Source organism: Ananas comosus, linkage group 3 (genome assembly GCF_001540865.1).
Source record: "Ananas comosus cultivar F153 linkage group 3, ASM154086v1, whole genome shotgun sequence".
Classification (NCBI taxonomy): Eukaryota; Viridiplantae; Streptophyta; class Magnoliopsida; order Poales; family Bromeliaceae; genus Ananas; species Ananas comosus.
The window spans coordinates 16,644,302-16,662,788 of record NC_033623.1 but is presented as its reverse complement, the minus strand read 5'-3'; the positions used below and the strand labels follow the sequence as shown (position 1 = coordinate 16,662,788).

At 40.1% G+C, this 18,487-nt stretch overlaps 3 protein-coding genes across 5 annotated transcripts; 1 reads left to right on the top strand and 2 right to left on the bottom strand.

The window, feature by feature from the left end:
• On the top strand, window positions 1,988-8,353 carry LOC109707482 (carbon catabolite repressor protein 4 homolog 4). Of its 3 annotated transcripts, none has more exons than XM_020228765.1 (10): window positions 1,988-2,128; window positions 2,846-2,957; window positions 3,380-3,420; window positions 3,776-3,825; window positions 4,036-4,105; window positions 4,977-5,098; window positions 6,124-6,224; window positions 6,860-6,998; window positions 7,323-7,470; window positions 7,736-8,353. In XM_020228765.1, the coding sequence occupies exons 1-10, from the start codon at window positions 2,036-2,038 to the stop codon at window positions 8,012-8,014; spliced, it is 1,155 nt and encodes a 384-aa protein (XP_020084354.1). In that variant the 5' UTR covers window positions 1,988-2,035; the 3' UTR covers window positions 8,015-8,353. The 3 variants fall into 3 exon arrangements, with proteins under 3 accessions (XP_020084354.1, XP_020084353.1, XP_020084355.1); XM_020228764.1 differs by having other exon boundaries at window positions 6,851-6,998; XM_020228766.1 differs by having other exon boundaries at window positions 2,006-2,128; window positions 2,857-2,957; window positions 6,851-6,998.
• On the bottom strand, window positions 8,521-11,746 carry LOC109707478 (probable folate-biopterin transporter 7). Its single transcript, XM_020228756.1, has 2 exons — window positions 11,497-11,746; window positions 8,521-10,277 (listed from the first exon to the last, which is right to left on the bottom strand). The coding sequence occupies exons 1-2, from the start codon at window positions 11,729-11,731 to the stop codon at window positions 9,223-9,225; spliced, it is 1,290 nt and encodes a 429-aa protein (XP_020084345.1). The 5' UTR covers window positions 11,732-11,746; the 3' UTR covers window positions 8,521-9,222.
• Window positions 16,312-18,045, bottom strand: LOC109707480 (xylulose 5-phosphate/phosphate translocator, chloroplastic). Its single transcript, XM_020228761.1, has one exon. It carries the CDS (start codon window positions 17,806-17,808, stop codon window positions 16,540-16,542), a length of 1,269 nt encoding a protein of 422 aa, XP_020084350.1. The 5' UTR covers window positions 17,809-18,045; the 3' UTR covers window positions 16,312-16,539.

Sequence of the window (18,487 nt, the reverse complement as noted above, 5' to 3'; positions counted from 1 at the left end):
AGATCGAAAGGTCTCATCTGCTTAGCTGGAATTTGGTGGGTCGTGTGGAGAGACAGAAATAGCATCATTTTTCAAGCCAAGCCACACAACGTCAATCGGTCATCCAAACGACTGAAACTTTTGTTGCGAGACTGGACCGAGCACCTTTGATCACCTGGGTTCCATGCTCCTTTTCACTCTACGCCTTACTCGTTTTACGTTTTCCTCTTTTTGTTTTTCTCTTCTCTTTGATTTTTTGTTCTTGCTCTTTTAATCTCCCTTTCATTACTTTCCTCTTTTTCCCCGGAGGCCCAGCTACCTCCACCGTGTACACCTAGTTCATTTTCCTTAATGAATAAAGCAGGTAACTTGCTACATTTTTCTTAAAAAAAAAAATCATAAGAGTAGATCTAATGGTAAAAAATTTACAAGCACAAGTGTTTGGTGCTTTTACAAGCACCAGAGCCGGACTCATATTTATAGTATAAACAGTATTGTTATGCATTCAAAGGGAATGAGTATAGATTTTAAACGGTATTTTTATACTTTCAAATTAAGAAAAAATGTATAAAATTTGATATTATTTAATATTAATAATTTTTTTAAAAAAATTATATTTTAGATGAATGAGTATAATATTTATATTCTATTTGTAAGATTTTCAAATAGCATTTCTCTTGGAATGGCGAGTTGACAAGGGAGACAGTTGAACACATCTATTTGTAATATTTTCAACTATATGCCGTTTCTCTTGGAAAGGGATTTAAGTTTTACTGTAGCTCGACGGATCGGACGCGGACACGACTCACTAGTGCATAGTTGGCGCTGATGAATGTGGGCGTTGGAGTCATTACTATGGCCGTGCGGTTGCACCGGTACAATTCACTGTGTAGGTGTCGGCCATTAATGTCGGCCTTGACTCCATCCTCTCTCGGCAGCCATGGGCTCGTTGGCGGGATTTAATGAACTGAAGAGAGAGTCGCCAGCTGTTTGTGTTTGAATTTAAGATTTATAGATTCAAATCCAAATTACTGCCCCTTTGAATCCAGAATTTGAAAAGGTTATCTTTTATTATGAGAGGAGGTAGAAAGGGAGAGAGAATCCAAGAGTTTTTTTTTTAAAAAAAAATAACAAACAAACAAACAAACAAACAAAAACCACTTGGTCAAAACACACAATCAATATTATCTCCATATTATTTTGCATTTTTCAACAAATATAATCTCTTTGGCTATTCTAAGTTGTTATATCTCAAATTCAGGTACAATTTTATTGGATATCTTATAAATTATTTGGTGGGACTCACAATAGGGGTACTGGCAATTGTGCAGATAGAAAGAGAAATATCTGCTGCAGCGATACAACAATTTATTGGGCCTGAATATCCTGGCCCGTTGCTTCCGTAAGAGATTTCGAGGTCATTCATTGTGGTTAGGAGTGGGCCTGGCCTCTCTAAGCGGGTCTGATAAGAAAAGTTTTCAGGCCTTACGGGCTGGGTCGCGTTAAGCTCGGAGTCAGGCGGGTCACGCGCATTTCCCGCCTACGACGGAGCATCTTCGGCCCACACGCCCAGCCCCGACTCGTCTTATTGCGGATATTATGTAGATAAAGCCCGTCTTAGTTATTTTGCCGTACGCCTCTGCCGTGTTGGGACTTGGGATGTGACTCTTCCCTCGCAGCTCTCAGCTGCTGCTGAGGAGAAAGTGCCTGCCGTCATTGCCGTGTCATAGTTGGCACTATATATTATATTATTAATAAATAAATAACTTATATTTTTATGTTTTAAAACAAATTATAATAAAAATATTTTTTATAATTACGACGTGGATGAAAAATTTTAGAAAATAATTATTTGACTGATTGAAAATGCCACGTTATTTTTCTAAAATTTTTTTTAAGCTGCGGAGAGCTGCCCTTGTTGTGTGTAGTAGGACTTTCGTTAATTCGTTCCCAAAAACAAACATAGATAATAGGGATAAGAGGGGATACATATTATTATGTAGGAATATATAATATCTCTGATAATCTCCTCTAGTGGACTCTAATAAGGCAGGCGATGGTGAGGAGCGCTTCTCCGCCGCTGCGCCTCCTCCTTCCCCCCTTGTTCCAGTTCCCGGCGCTCGAGCAGTTTGTTCAATCCCAATCCTCGGTAAGCGAAGCTTCCTCCTCGCCCTCTCCCCTCTTCGAGATCCCTTCCTCCTCTATTCGGCTATTTATTCCACGCTTGCACTGCAACCCAGCTCTGTCGATCGACTCGACCGACCGGTTTCTTTTCCTCTTCCCTCGATTGGTTGATCTCTTCGTGCAAGTTTTCTCCTTTTGCCGGCCCCAAAAAGCACTTAATTTCTCTCCCGTACTATTCTAGCACAGCTCTGGGGATATTTTTTCTTGCTTCTTTTCAGGGATACTTCAGAGTTCACTGCACTAACGGTCCTATCTTACTCTTAATTAATTGGCTTACGTAGAAAGCTCCCCTTTGAGTTTAATTTTGCCCGTTCTGCTTTCGACCTCCCTACACAAATCAAATCGTTCATCCTTGCTAACGTTTTTCGCTAGATTTTCCTTTTGTTCTTTTTTTTAATTATTTAGCTTCTATAGTTCCTAAGTTATATGGATGCTTTGCCTATTGGATTGGTCGTTTGTTTATCGTATCGCATATTGTTGTCTGCTTTTCTTTTCCATTATGAATATTGATGGCGTGTGCGGTTAATAAAAAAAAAAAAAAAAAAATTCAGCTTGGTTGTACTATAATTAAATAGTTGGCTCTTTCAGTACGCTGATCTAGCCCTCAATTTATGAAGTTTAGCTTTACGAATAAAAGAAATTTCGCTGCTACCTTCATTTATTAAAAGATTTCAACTTTTAGTTGGTCTGCAGGAGTCACAAAAGGAAGATGAGTGCAATGGCTCAGCCTATCCCAGGAAAGTTCGTACCTTTGGAAAGTAGCCAACATACAGAAGAGACCTCTTCTTCTGACGGTATCTTTGTAAACATCCAATTCTTTATAGCCGTAATTCTATGGTTGCTTTCAACTTACAAAAATGTTGAATCTCCCTCGTGAAAGGACTATTGGTTGATTGTTAATAGCTTACTTGCAGGCATTCGTAGCTTGATTAAATGTATAATAACAGAAAATCATTAAGCCATTAGGGGGAGCCTCCACATCTTCTAAGATGTCATCTAAATTCTCTTCCCTCTAACTGAGAGTTGGGACTGTCTAGATTTCCGTGCTACTATGTATATCAATAGCATGCATATACGTGGGAAGTAATAAACTTTCGTACGTACTGTATATCTGTGCAGTTAAATATTTACTTGTATATAGATATGCAATATCGTAGATGTGAATCACATTTTTGTTTTCTTTCTCGGAAACTCTGATTCTGAGATTTGCTTGTAGGTTTCAAATTCCGCCTTGTCTCATACAACATACTGGCCCAGGTAGGCATATTCTGATTTATCTAAATTATCTTTTAGACATAATTTCTGGATTATAATTGTTTTTTTGGTTTTAAACTTCCTGTCCATGATAAACTTCACGCACAGAAATTTCCTGCCTTGCTCTGTTCATTTTAATGCAGCAAGATGGTTTAAGATATTAAAGAGTATATATATATATATATATCAAATGCAGCTAGATGCATTGATATGTTATCTGCTGCCAGACGTTCCTGGCACGCTTACATATCGTAATGCCATTTCTTTTCTATCACGTAACTGATCTACTTCTTTTTAATTGAGTTTAAAGAGGTCATCTCTTGCATATTTCTGAAGCTACGACTATCTTAACATGCAGGTTTATGTGAAGAGTGCCTATTTCCCCCACTCTCCATCATCCTGTCTCAAGTAAGTCATTTAGAATTTTGGTCTATATAAGCAACTGGCACATTCAACATAGCTATGTAAAGTGGCGCATGCGGTTCACCATTTTGTTTATAAATGCCAAACTTAAATCAGAAACCTACTAATGCATGATGTACAGGGTTTTTTTAAAAAAATTCACTTTAAAATCGTGGTATATCCATCAACATTTGCTAATTTATATCCTATGGACAGGTGGAAAGCTCGTTCACAGGCCGTTTTAACAGAACTTAGAAATTTCGGTGCTGACATCCTTTGCATACAGGTGTAATTTCAACTATTGGCATATTCAACACTTATATGTTTTGTGTTAACATCCATGTTATTCTGAGTTCATCTGGTACAATGGTGAAAGTAAAGCATTTAAGATTTCTACTAATCCGCTTGGGGTACAAAGCGCCAATGATGATGAGATAAAGGCCTCTAAGAAGTTAATAGAAATGAATTTAAATATCAACTAAGATCGCGCTCCTTAGCATATTCTGTCTAACCTTTCATTGTCATTGTATAAACTAATTCAAATATTTTGGACAAACTTTCACGGTAGTTCAATAGATGTTTCTCAGATTTATTATTATTATTATTATTATTATTATTATTATTATTATTATTATTATTTAGCTTATATGATGCTTTAGTCTTCGAAGACATAATTTAGCTGCAGGGTTTGTGGCATTTGTGGGTAAACTAATATGTATCGTAGTAATAACCTCAATACTTTAGTCTTCGAAGACATAATTTAGGTTATACGATGCTTTCGTCAGAATTTCTGTTATCTAGGGCGGAAATTGTCACGTGGCAAGGTTTGCTGTCGATATGGGAGACATGGTCTAGTCTTGACGCGACAGTTTTTGTCCATTTAACAGGCTATGTGACTAAAGGGACTTGATCGGACAACTAATAGACATTGGGCACTTGATTGTAAAGTTAACAGGTTAGGACGTAACGAAAGCAAACATATTAACGTGAGAACCTAACTTTCATTAGGTATCTTCATTGGTTATATTCCATGAGCAAAGCAATAAATATATTGTCTCATCCAACACAGTGATGCACTGATGTTTCATGTTGTGTATACCTTGAGCAGTGGCTAGCATTTCTCTGTCTTTCTATATCTAAGAAATGTGTCATTTCAGGAGTTAGATGAATATGAAAGTTTTTACAAGAAAAATATGGAAACCCTTGGCTACTCAAGTGCTTATATCCAAAGGACAGGAGAAAAACGTGATGGATGTGGGATCTTTTACAAGCCAAGCAGGTAAAAAAATATTATGCTTTTCCCGTGGTTAATGGTTATGCATTGCAACTATTTAAGTTACATATCCTTGAATATAAAATTAGTGTCCCTTACTAAAAGTCTAAAACATGATAACCACAACATCGTTAAATCTATATACATAAAGCAAGCATTTCAAATTCTTTTATGCAGAGAAAACAAGTGTAAAAGTCCTAGTCACCTAAAGAAATGACAGTAAAAAAGTTGATTCCCATTATTGCATTTCGGTTCATTAAAAGTAGGAGAATAGGAATGATGCTGGCAAATATAGTGGCAGATCTACTTAGCAGAGGTGCTTGTGGTGGCGGCTATGGAAGCTTTTGCTAGATGTTGGAGAATGGGGTGGTGCAAATAGGGTTTCGGAGGTGCATAAACTGTACTCAATTGTTCCACAGTCATGTGTGTTTTCTGTCTAAAAAAAAAAAAGTGGATTACGATAGTAATTTGAGACTACCAAAGGTAGGTATGCATTAAAATTTTGACGGTGTCATAAGAAATCCCCATTGTTGCCATGTTAGTTCCCCGTGACAAGTCAAGTGTGGCTAGTGCTGTAGCATTTTTTGGATGAAGTAAGTTCGGTCAATTAACAATGAACCTCCTATAATTAAATTGGTGTTCTGCACATGGTTGTAACATCAGATTATCCAACTGCAGAATTCGGTGGCTCCAAGTATATCAACAGGTACTAGATCAACTTTGGAAGCATGAAATTGTGAAAGTTTACTTTTAATGAGCACTAACGTCAATTGGTATAGGCCAACATTGAAAATGTAAATGGAGGGGTGCTATTCCATGATCTGAGGTGCAGAGTTTGTGTGACAGAAGTTTAGATTTTGGCAATAGTGATCATTTTATAAAACTCTTTTGCTGTCCTCAACTGTTTGTCGTAGCTTATAGCAGTATAATTGCAAACTACTATACTGGAGGATCCTTTATCCCTGCCCTTTATTTTAAGAAAGACTACATACTGTTCGCACTTTATTTAACATCATGCTATTTTATTGCAGTGCAGAATTAATCCTGAAGGAGGAAATACATTATAATGATCTTGTAAACTCTGTGGATATAGCTGAAAAAGGCAACAATAGCACGGCAGAGACTTGCACAGGTACAAAGTTTAGCATGAATATTTTCGCTGTTTTGTTTCTCTTGCATATTATAATGGTTGAAATCTTCTTTTCAAATTGCATCTTCTACCTCATGAAAATCTTGTTGTCTGACCTATTTTTTGTTCAATTAGACATTGTAAAAAAGAGAATTTTCCATTGTTGGGGAGGTCTTAGCTATTACCCCAGTTGGCAAAAGTGCTTTCTGGAGTAAAGGATCCGATATCACTTTGCAACCATGTTGACGCCACTAGAAAAGTTATTTACACTTGGGAGTTATTTAACCTCTGAATCTTCTATACTTCCTAATGTACTTTTCATGGGCTGATGATCATTTTTTGAGTTCGTAGGCATTCTGTGTTCCTGGTTTCAGTGAAGCTATATTATTCTCTCCAATGGACTTAAAAAGGAAAGTGGAAACAATAGATAAAAATATTTATATATTTGTGAGCTGCATGTCGATTAATATTATTACGCTGCTGAGTGCTGGTAGTAGTTATTAGCACTAGCACATAATTTATTCTTTCCGGCGTCCTATTAATTCACCATTCAAGTTCCTAGTTCTGTTAGGTTTTTTAGGTTGATTTGTTTGTCATGAGTTAATCAAAAGCATAATTATTTTTTTCAGTATTAGCAGAAAAGAAAAGTAATGGTGGGCATGGAGATCCAAATGATCCACGAGTGAGATTGAAGCGAAACTGTGTTGGTTTACTGACAGCTTTTAAGCTTAGTGACTCCTATCCCCCTATTGTTGTGGCAAACACACATATTTACTGGTAGGTGACCTTCATGCCTGATTTTTTGTTACGAAAATAATTTTAAATTCAAATTCAAGTTTAAATTCTAGTAGGAAATTTTCTCGAGGAAAACGTAGCTCACCGTCAGAGTGTGAAAGTGGATGCAAATTACTGATTATGTATAATTTCTTTTTTGTTCAGTGCTCAATAGTACTCTAATTGGACCTCCTAAATCAATAGCCAGTCTTTAATACTATTAACTACCAGATACTTTTCTCATCTTTACTTTGTTTGGAAATTCTTATTGTGCCTTCTATTCTTCAGTTAGCTATTTAATTTGATGTATTGTTTTGATTGTTCTAGGGACCCAGACTGGATTGACATAAAGCTTGCGCAGGCAAAATATCTTCTATCAAGACTTTCGCAGTTTAGAGAACATGTTTCAAGTAAATTTAGTTGTATACCTCCAGTGATTGTTGCGGGCGATTTTAATTCCACTCCGGGAGACGAGGTTTGGTTCACATTGCCCTTTCATTTTTCACCAATTTTTCATCGCTCTTGTTTGTCGCAAAACAAAACAGAAAAAGAAAAAATAAAACATGGGTTTCATGATATTACTGCCCCCTCTTCCCTCGCCAGCGTCTTTTTTTATGACGGAAGCCAATTAAAACCGAACCATCAGGCATTGTATTTTGTGTGTGTGTTTTTTCTATAACCCGAAGTCGCTGTTATTATCTTTTGTGTATTGTAATGCGTGACCATTTTTCTCTTTCCAGGTCTATAATTACATTGTGTCATCCGGTGAAGCTCCTATCAAGTTGTACAGCCTATATGCAGCAAATGGTGGAGAGCCGCCATTTACAAATTGCACACCGGATTTTACCGGTACGCTGGACTATATTTTCTTATCTGATGGCAGCAGATTGAAGCCTTTGAGTCTACTTGATATTCCAGGGCCTGATTCAACTGACGTTATTGGTGGGCTGCCTAACCACCAGCACCCAAGTGATCACCTACCCATCGGTGCAGATTTTAACGTTCTTAGAACAGCGTGAGTATCGACATGAGGAGGTGCAGGGGAAAGATTTGGATTCCTTGGTGCCGCAACTTCTTTCCATCTTAATCCACCTGGAGATGACAGCAGATGATGATCTGCGCCGCTTCTCTGGCTTGCCAAGCTCTTCGACCAAAGAGAAACAAAGCCTTCTGATTGGGGAGATGTGTTTTATTTTTTGGTTATTTATTCGCTGTTAATGTCAGACTCGAAATTAATAATAATAATTCCAATAAAGCCGCCCGCGTGAGACATTTGCACGCGGCCGAACATTGGACACAGACAAAAGATGAAGTTATCTCTAGTATTAAAAAGTTAATGAATGGGACCCTTGATGCAATTGCCGCGCTAGTTTCCGCCATAGCATGGAACATCGAGTTTAGCTTTTGCAAGTTCATTCCACCGACGTGATTGCCAGGCCAAATGGGATCCATGATTCATTTGCGTGGAAAACCTAATCTAATTGTAGAAGATTGTGACCACCAGATTAGCACGAGAGTCTAAAAGTAATTTCAAGGAGAATTTATGGCATAAAAAAACGATCAAAAGAATTTCCAGATAACAGAACGATCAGCAGATAGCCATATACATCGCCTCTCTAACAACAATGATACCAAAAATAAATGGATTACTTTGTATCGGCAGATATCAGCTCAGAGGAAATTTTTGGGACCCAAACATTCTGGGTCTATAAACTGGAACAGATACCATAACAAAAGTAAATGCAGCTCTCCTCCTGATGATGCCATGAATTCGCTGCAACACTGAATAAATAGGAATATAAAAATAGCCGCCTTGCAAAGAGTTCGTGCTCCATTGCTCCAAACCAGCAACATTTTCCCATAGGCCCTACCGCAGCTCCAATAGAAGGGAACTGTCCAATAGAGTCACGGATATTCTCCACAAGAATCATTTGAAAAAGCGTAACAGTAAAGCTAATATAGCTTGGATGCTGCACATCACACCGAATCTGCTGATAATAAATTCATCTCCAGTATGCATTACCTCTAGTCCTTTGAATTCGTCAAAGGAGCCCTAGAAACCAACAGCAGATTCCATAAAACATTGGCCCAGTGACTAACAATTGTAAATACAATTTCACCTCAAAAGTCGGGTATGATAACTTATATCTAAGATAATTTGCCGACCCAAAAGGTTAAATGAATGCACGTAAATACCGAATCCTCCACATTCCCATCCAATTGTAACTTAATCTTTTTTCTTCTCCGGTATTCCTTTGTCTGGTATCCACGGCGACCAAAAGAGGGGCAGCATTGTGAAAACTGCCTGTATCAAAATGCCAGAAGAGAGCCCCGAAAATTTTGTTCCTGATACTCCCACAAAAGCTGCAAGAGCAACCCCAAAGTAGCCACTTATAACGGAGGAAAGCGCTAAGGCGGACATGACAAAAGCCATAAGGGAACCCTCGCACCCGAGAGGGCAGAGCTGTGCCATGAGAACGCTAAACGGAAGCACTTTGAACAAGAAAAGCGCTTCCAATAACCCTGAGAATAAAACAACATACACAGAATCCGGCAGTCCGATCATTCTGTATATCCCCTGAACAAATAGAGCGTCAGAAATCATAAAGAGCCCAATAACGAACTGCAGCCCTGCTATGACCTTTCTTGCCGGAATCCCTTTTAAGTACTTATCGTAGGCCACACTCCAAGCCAACACCGCCGCCTGCCCAAATACCTTAGACAAGCCGATAACTGAAGAGTCGAGATTTAAGTGCTGTGTCTGATAGAAGAACATAGTGCCCGCTAGCAGTGGAACTATGGCATAAGATGCCGAAAACCACGTGATTAAATAGAAAATCTCCGGTTTGCGAAGGGCAAAGGATAGCTCCGATAACTGTTCACGTAAGCCCGATGATTTCGACGAGTGGCCCGTCCTTTGCGGAAGTCCTAGGAAACTCTCGGGCACAGAGAGAGTAACAACAAACTGAAGCAGGAGGAGGAGAGAGAAGAGGAGAAACATGGTTTTGGGAGAGAGTTTGTTAATCGCAATGCCGCCGAGGAGGTTCCCAAGAGCACCTGCAGAGGAGCCGGCCATCCACGCGAAGGACTGGAGTTGCCCCGATCCTGATTGAGCTGCCGACGATTGCTTCTTCCCGGCCTCCGCAACGATAGCATCATTAGCGACCTCCGCTATCGAGGCGCCAAGGTTGCTGAGGAGGAGGAAGACGGTGAGAGCGGCGATGGAAGGCGATGATTCGGACAAGAGGGCAATTGCCAGCCACGAGATTGCCTGCAGGAAAGCTGCACATGGACATGGACATGGACATGGACGGTAGTATAAGCAAGAGATCACTACCGCCGGACAAAATATGCGAACAGCGATAGAGAGGGCAATGAAATCGATCGATCAGAGTAGCATGAATTAAGAACCGTTCTGAAAAGGATTCTAGTTAGTTAATGAGACATGCAGTCTACATGTTTCAGTAGTACCCATGCAATTTACCACGATACACAGTATATATAAAGCAATCGTACAGACAGCTTCTCTCTTTCAAAAAAAACACCTTCGTTAATTTCACGAAACCAAGGAACAGTTGAACAGCTAATTAATTAAGCTCCTGAATGTTTAGTTCCTAAGCACTGTATTTTGAATGGCTAATTTAGTTCAGTATCGTTTTCAAAAATCTATCTAACTAAATAACTCAAAAAAAAAAAAAAAAAAAAAAAACACCAAAATAAGAGGAGCCGTAATCCTAACTGTCCATGCATCTCTCTCGTTCTTGTGGCCCCTCCTCGATCGATACCCCCGCTCTTCCGTCGAGCATCATCGTTATCTTCTCCTTCTCCATGTGAGTGACTATTGACTGACTGACTGACTGACCGACTAGTTTCTTTTCTGCTGTTTTTAATTAATTTAATTTAATTTATTTATTTTTCACTCGGGCCTATAATCTATAATCATCTGGTAGCTTACTAGCCCACACTATACAAGGAACCTCACGGCCCGACAAAGAATATGCGGGATTGCACGCCACGCTAGGCCAGGCCAGGCTGACAGACGGTACGTAGTAATTTGGCCCAGACCGCGGGTGGTTTGTACATATATTCTCATAAAATTATTCTCCAGAGTCCTCCTGAGTCCTGAACCTGATCCTGATCCTGATCCTGATCCTGATCCTTCACCAGAGCATCTCTAGAGTCAGCCGAGACCTGCCCAAATAAACGGATCCTCCTCCTCCTCCTCCTCTTCCAAGCTTATGGAGTTACAAAAAGAAAAAAAAGAAAAGAAAAGAAAAGAGAGAGCGGCACCGACACGGGGCGATGAGATGGATCCGCAAGGCACACCAACGACGACGTCGAAGCGAGAAGGTAACGAGGGAAGAAAGGGAAAGGGGCAAAGGGGGTGCAGCGGTGGCGGATGCGATGGGATGGGATGGGATGGGATGAGATATGCAGAGGAGAGCAGGAGGAGGAGGAGGAGGAGAATAAGTAAGAAGGCAGGCAGGCAGGCAGGCAGTACCTCCGATGGCGACGTAGGGGAGGCGGCGCTGGGCTCGGATGGGGACGGCGTCGGAGAGGAGGCCGTAGAGGGGCTTGGCGACCATGGGCAGGTTGGCGGAGTTCTGCAGGATCTGGAGCGACGACGGGGCCACGCCGAGGCCGTCCTTCAGGAAGAAGCTCACCCCCAGCCACGGGAAGCACCGGAACCCCTGCACCCAGAATCCCACCCCCACCACCCACCGCACCCAATCCATCCCCCTCCCCCTCCCCCTCCTTTCCTTTCCTCTCCTCTCCTCGTTCTTTCTTTCGTCCGTCGGGATCCGCCGCTTAATTCCCAGGATACCGGTTTTGCGACTGCAGCAGAGGGCTCCCTCCCTTTTTAAGGGCTCTCTTTTCTTTATTAAATAAATAAATAAATTATTATATTACTTTAAATTTAAATTTTAAATTAAATAGACGGTGGGCCCGCCGGGTCAGGGTGGGCCTTCTCCTCTTTGCCAAAAAGCTTTTTTTTATTTTATTTTTCTGCTTTTGCTTTTAGGTCGGCGACACGTGTTGCTATGCTGTGGCCTGTGGAGATCTCAGGATTGATTATTATTGCAAAATATATAAGCAAACCATCTCGTTTAATTTAATTTTTTAATTAATTAAATTGATGACGCTACCGTCCAGTACATATACACGTGTACGAGCGAGTGCGTGGCGAGCGGTTCCGCGATGCGGCTGAAACCGCTCAACCGCTCTTCCGGGCGAAAATATAAAAAATACACCAATCGTAATGCTGTCGCTGCTTAACATATGAGTATACGACTGACTGACCGACTGACGCCGCTGCACGTGTCATTCACATACAGTGATGTGTACATATATATATATATATATATATATATATATACCCTGATTTTGTTATTATTTTTATATTTTATATTTTATATTTTATTTTATTTTATTTTCAGGGTGTCGGAGATGTGGGCCCCAGCAGTATCGTTCTCGGCGAATATATTCCTGTGATGATGGATTTGGTCGTTTCTTTATTCTTCTGCTGGTAAATTATAAGGGGAAGACAATGCACTGACTGCTCCTGGAGCCAATGATAAAAAATTCGTTGGTTGATATCTGAGATCTAAATTTGAATCTTAATTTATTCATATTTTTATCTAAATTTATTTTTAAATAAAATAAACGAAATAGATAACGTGCTATCTATTTCTAAAAAAAAATAAGGAAGACAATGCTTGATTAGGCGACATCTACCGACTTCGACCTTGGAAGAAAATTTGGGTTGGATTGGGTTGTGTTGTCGGCACGCTCTTTTCTTAGGCGGTGAGTGGTTAGAAAATAAAGTATAAATAATCTTTTTTTTTTCTCAAACACTACTAGAATTTTTTTCTTCCATCTTACCAGATATCTTTAAAATAATTAAATTACGAATTAAAAAATAATAATTAACTAATTAAGTACCACTTTTAATTTACTGCTTTAATAGATATTTAATTATTTAATAGTGCTTATTCAATAACCTACTATATTTCGACATATAATTAATTCCTTAATTAAAATTCTAATTAATTAATTAATTAGTTAATTTATTTTTATAGCTAACTAATTAATTACTGTACTTCTCCCTCATCTTACTGTATTCCTAAGTAATTAAATTCTTACTTAATTAATATTTTAATACCGATTAATTAAGTAAGATATATTTGTTTTAAAAGTATATATATATTTTTTTTTTTGCTGTTTTAATTTAACTATCCAAACTTCTGATGAATAACTAAGTTCTAATCCAAACACAAATTTGGTGTAATTCGACCTTATTTCTGAAGTTGTACATGTATTAAAAATTAATAACAATAGTTTATTTTCCAACCAAACGGTATTTTAGTGCCTTGTTTAAATAAATGACTTCTTTTTTCCTACTAAAATGTGTGGTACTAATGTAGATTCCCCATCAGGATCAAACAGACCTTGGGCCTATCGCAACACATGCTAATGGTCCAGAATAATCAGGGCATGGACGAGACATTGGGCCGTGTATGTTCTCAAAAATTCCATGATCTTATAACATGTATATATTAGCATATAAGAGATTGGTATCATATGTGTGATTATCATTTCTTTCTAGCGTGCGTGGTTGGTATTTAACTAGCTTTTTACTTTAGAAAAAATAATAATTTCAATGACTTTTAATGTTGGCTGTTCGCCCGAAGCACTCATTCCCCTGGTTGTTTATTTTTCTTTACCATTTAAGGTGGCAATTCGCTCCACCCAAAACTGTTAAAAACAAGTACCAAGTAAGAATGAAATAATTGTACTCGATCATTGGCAATTTTTTTGCGCATAAAATGGAAGATTTATTAGATATATTCTTGTTTGATTTGAAGGATAAATTGAAAAGAGTATTAGAAAGTAAGGGAGAGTTGGTTTTAATTAGTTTGTAAATTAATATATCCAAGAAAAAATTAAGGAAAAAAATATGGATGTTTTTTTTTGTATAATTAGGTATAAGCTTTGAAAGGGAATTTGGTATTTTAAAAGCTAAATTTGATATTGTTTGAATCTAGTCATGATTTAGACTTTTTTACTCTGAAAATATTAATACCTGTTCTGAAAGCGATTAAAATTTTCCTCTAATATACCACATTTTGAGATTGAGAAAAAACGTAAAGTAATAAATTTTATTGAATTGAAAAGATGCAAGGGTGGGTCATGCTCAAATTTTAGTATGTGGTTACATTTCCTTGTATAGAGTTCTTCTCAAACTGTTCACACTTAGGATTAGGTCGCGACTTCCCTCGAAGTCCGCACCGAAGTGATTTTCAAGCTTCATTTCCAGACTGGATTGGGTCTGTCTCACTCCAAACTCTCCAAAAATACCCTCATTTTAGTACATTTACACATGCCCATTAATATTCCAAGACATAATTGAAATTTATCAAAGCGCAAAATAAGTTTATCAATTTTTTGCTAGTAACATATATATTCCACTTTAAATTGTCAAAAATTAAAAAAAGAATACTGCTGTAAATAAACCAAACTAGAATAAGCCCACAAAGGTACAAGCTTTCTTCGAATAAATGTCACGTCCTATTATTTTTATGAAATTTGAAGTAAAAGTCATTTCAGTTGAGCTTAATCTAGCGCATTTTCAAATCCAGCTGTCTTCAAGCTTGAAACTAACAACTAGTAATTCCGTGCTCATGCATTGTATAATGTAATAGTTTGTTTTATGTACCAATATCTTTTGTAAAGATTTCGATTTAAGAATATATATTTTGGAGTTTCAATGTAATAACATACACATGTAATAGTTTAAACAACTATTTAGTTTTCAAAGGAAAAAAATCCATGCGAATATACATATATAGTTATTATAGAAGGAAACAAAGTTATAGAAGAAAACAAATTTCAATCATCCTCAAAATCAGAAAATAAAGACAGCAATGCTATAGAAAGAAGTTTTTCAAATCAGCCCCATTTATAAGGAATTGATTGAATCATCATATAGAAGGAAACATTTCAAGCTGATAATTATTTACCATATATTTTATTATTTTCTTGTAAAATAGTCTCTAGAATGTTCTCTAATATGTATATAAATATTTATCCTGAAGAATAATAAAGTGTGAAATCTTTTACCCAATACCCTCGTAATAGTTATAATGTAGGAAAAGTATAAACTTTTGAGGAGGACCAAATGTCCGTGCGGTGGAGCAGGGGAGGGAGGAGCTAAAAGTCTTACTTGGTGCTTACGGGCGACCCAAGGGGCACGCTCCGTTTTATCAGTTATTATTTGTTTGGCTGATCTAATTTTGAATGATAGTTGGTGTTGAGACCCATGTTGGAAAAACTATTAGTTCTCTTTCGAAATCTTTAGCCAAATATTTGTATAAACAATTTTGTTTGAAAACAACTTAGCCACTGTTTTTAGAAACGTTGATTAAGAACGAAATAAATAAAAAAACTGTAGAGAATAAAGGATTAGATGGAGCCTGTGAGTCGAGGCGTGCGATTGCACTGTCCTAGAAGCAAGATTGCCCCTCCACGTACGAGGCGCCGGCAATCACTCCTAGCGATACAACGACCTCCGTCCACCCCGTCGGCATGGCTTCAGGGTGGCGCAAGAACGAACCGTCACAGCTTTTCAGAGATCCAGCAAAACAGTGAAGAAGAAGGAGAAGAGAGAAAAGGGGAGAAGCTCAGGCTAGGGTTTCTGTATGTCACTACTGTCCTAACCCAGCCACTCACCCTAGTAAATAGGAGAGCAAAAGAAGGGTTCCAACGGGAAGACCACCTTCCCGAGGTAGACCGTTGGGGCTGGTTGAGTCCCGAGGTGCGACCCTTCGACTAGACCAAATCTGGACCTAATCCAGGTAAGGCCAAAAATAAAATAATAAAAAAAAAGTGTAATAAAATGAACCGGGTTCACGCGCGCCACCGCCCGGCTCGGCTCGTGCCGTGCGTGCGTGTATTTAGACGAGAGCTCCACTCTCATCGCTTCCCAAGTAATAATAATGAGAATAAAGTAGAATATAAATCAGAGCAAGTGAGGGTCTCTTTCCAATGTGGGACTAAACACCACATGAAAAGAGACCAAAGCTTGGGCTCCCAGGCAAGGCCCATTGACAGTGGGCTGCCCACAAAGTCCAAAGGCCAAATTGAAGTTTTAAAACATATGAGCATAAAAAGAAGTTTTAAATCACTTGTTTTAAATCAAAATACTAACAACCCAAGTTCGAGTTCTAATTGATTCACATTTCAAACTAAATTTATTTCAAAATAAAATAAACGAGATGGATAGCATATTATCTTTCTCTCTAAAAAAAAATAATAAATAAAAAAATTGAATGACAGAAGAAGATAAAATTGTAACAGTAAGAGCGGAACTGAAGAGGAAAAGCAACTCAACGCCCTGAGAGGGGGGAAAAAGAAAAAGAAAAAAAAGAAGAAGAGAGTTGATAGAATCAGCATATATAGCAGGCCGACTGAGGATCCTCTCTATTTGAATATATATCAGTGCGTCTATCAGCTCTCCTTCTCCTCAGCCTCTTTCTCTCCGCCTTTATTTCTTCTTATTGTTGTTCTCGCCGGCTTTGGAAGCCGTGGCCTGGGAGTACAAGAAGGTCCCGAAGATGGCAACGGCGGAGCCGAGGGCGTTGAGCGGCCTGACGGGATTCCTGAAGACGAGAAGGGAGGCGGCGATGACGACGACGCGCTTCATGGTGTTGCCGACGGAGAAGGTGAGCGGGGTGATGTCGTCGAGCGCCTGGTAGGACGACTGGTTGTAGAGGTGGTAGAAGACCCCCGACAGCGCCAGCCAGGCGTAGAAGGCCCCGGGCGACGGCGCTGACGCCGCGGCGCTGCGGAGGCCGGCGGCCCAGGCGGCGGGGCCCTCGACGAGCAGGGCGGCGGGGACGAGGTAGAGGAGGGAGACGACGGAGATGCAGCCGTAGAGGTTGAGGCCGTCGACGACGTCGGCGAACTCCCTGAGGCTCTGCTTGGAGTAGATGTTGCGGAGGACGAAGCCGACGTTGCTGAGGAGGGCGCCGGAGAGGCCGGCGGCGTCGAAGGAGACCTCGGTGGCGGCGGCGATGCAGCAGCCGGCGACGATGGGGAGGACGGAGAGCCAGACGGGGAGGGGGTAGAACTGGCGGAGGAGGGCGGCGGAGAGGACGACGGAGAAGACTGGCTCGGACGCCTTGATGACGTGGGTGAAGGAGACGGCGACGCGGGAGAAGGAGACGCAGGCGGAGATGTGCCCGACGGTGTGGAAGAGGGCGGGGCCCAGGAGCGCGGCCACGAACCGGCGGCTGAGGCGGGGGAAGGGCTGCAGGCGCAGGGACCAGAGGCCCAGCATCCACAGGGAGCCCGCCAGGAGCTGCAGCGACGCCAGGAGCCACGGGTAGGGGAACACGTTCAGCACCTTCTTGTTGTAGATGTTGAACACCACGTTCTGCGCGTACCACAGCCCGAACACCACCGCCAGCTTCACCCTCTTCTTCTCCTTCTTCCCCTTCTCCTCCGTCTCTGTCGACGCTGCCTCTGATGCAGCATTTCTTTCGGAATCTTCTTCTCCACTGCTGCTGCTGTCATTGCTCTCATCGGGAAGGGGGGCGGAGGCGGGTCCGGCAGCTCCGGGGACGAATATGGAGTGAGTGCGAGGGCGGCTAATTACGCCGCGAGCGGTGGGGTGCCGGAAACGGAGGCTATGCCTGCGCGGGAGGAGATGGGCTGGGGGGTACTGGCCGGAGAAGATGATGCGGGTTTTCTCTGGGCGGATCTTCGTGTGCTGGGAGGACGAGAGAGGCGTCACCTGCCGTACGGTGAACATGGCGGGTGTTCGTCTCGTCGCCTTCTTCTTAATTTCCTTAATTTCCTCCTCCTCCTCCTCCTCCTCCTTGCTTTGGTGGCCTCTGCTACTGGCTCTAATTGGACAACGGATTGCAGTGTGACCGGGTCCAGCCAACGGCCCACGCTGTTTGGTGCGTGGGATGGATATTACGGCGGATTATACGGTTGGTCAGTTCAATCGTTAGCTTTTCTTTTTCAAAAAAAAAAAAAAAAAACAAAATCCAAAATGCACTTTGCTGAATTCCTACCAAAGATTGATTTTATCTTCTCCTCCTGATCACTAGTTACACAAAAAGGCAACCTCATGAGCCAGATTACTACTTCCTATTAACATAGAGGCATCGCGTCAAATTTTACTTTTCAAAATATTTTAATTTTTATATGTTTAGATGTTTTCTTTTGTGTAGATCATTCATAATTTTATCTTTGTTGTTAAAATATATTAAAACTTAAGTTTTGAAAATATCTTTGATGTCCTATCATGTGATCGTGTTGGAACTACCATAATAATCTGTAATATTAAATTTATTTTAATATCTCCATTTATCTGATCTTTTTTATTTTTTTTTCAACTTTTAAAAATCTATATTTTGCTAATCTAAAATTTTAGAAATACTTTAAGAAAGATGCTGCGTTAATAGAAGTGATAAAATAATCAA

Coding starts and splice junctions, on each gene's coding strand:
- LOC109707482 (XM_020228764.1), top strand. CDS start 2,036: ATGGTGAGGAGCGCTTCTCCGCCGCTGCGCCTCCTCCTTCCCCCCTTG. Junction 2,129..2,845: donor TTGTTCAATCCCAATCCTCG/GTAAGCGAAGCT, acceptor TTCAACTTTTAG/TTGGTCTGCAGGAGTCACAA. Junction 7,471..7,735: donor ATTCCACTCCGGGAGACGAG/GTTTGGTTCACA, acceptor TTCTCTTTCCAG/GTCTATAATTACATTGTGTC.
- LOC109707478 (XM_020228756.1), bottom strand. CDS start 11,731: ATGGATTGGGTGCGGTGGGTGGTGGGGGTGGGATTCTGGGTGCAGGGG. Junction 10,278..11,496: donor CCCCTACGTCGCCATCGGAG/GTACTGCCTGCC, acceptor GTCCATGTGCAG/CTTTCCTGCAGGCAATCTCG.
- LOC109707480 (XM_020228761.1), bottom strand. CDS start 17,808: ATGTTCACCGTACGGCAGGTGACGCCTCTCTCGTCCTCCCAGCACACG.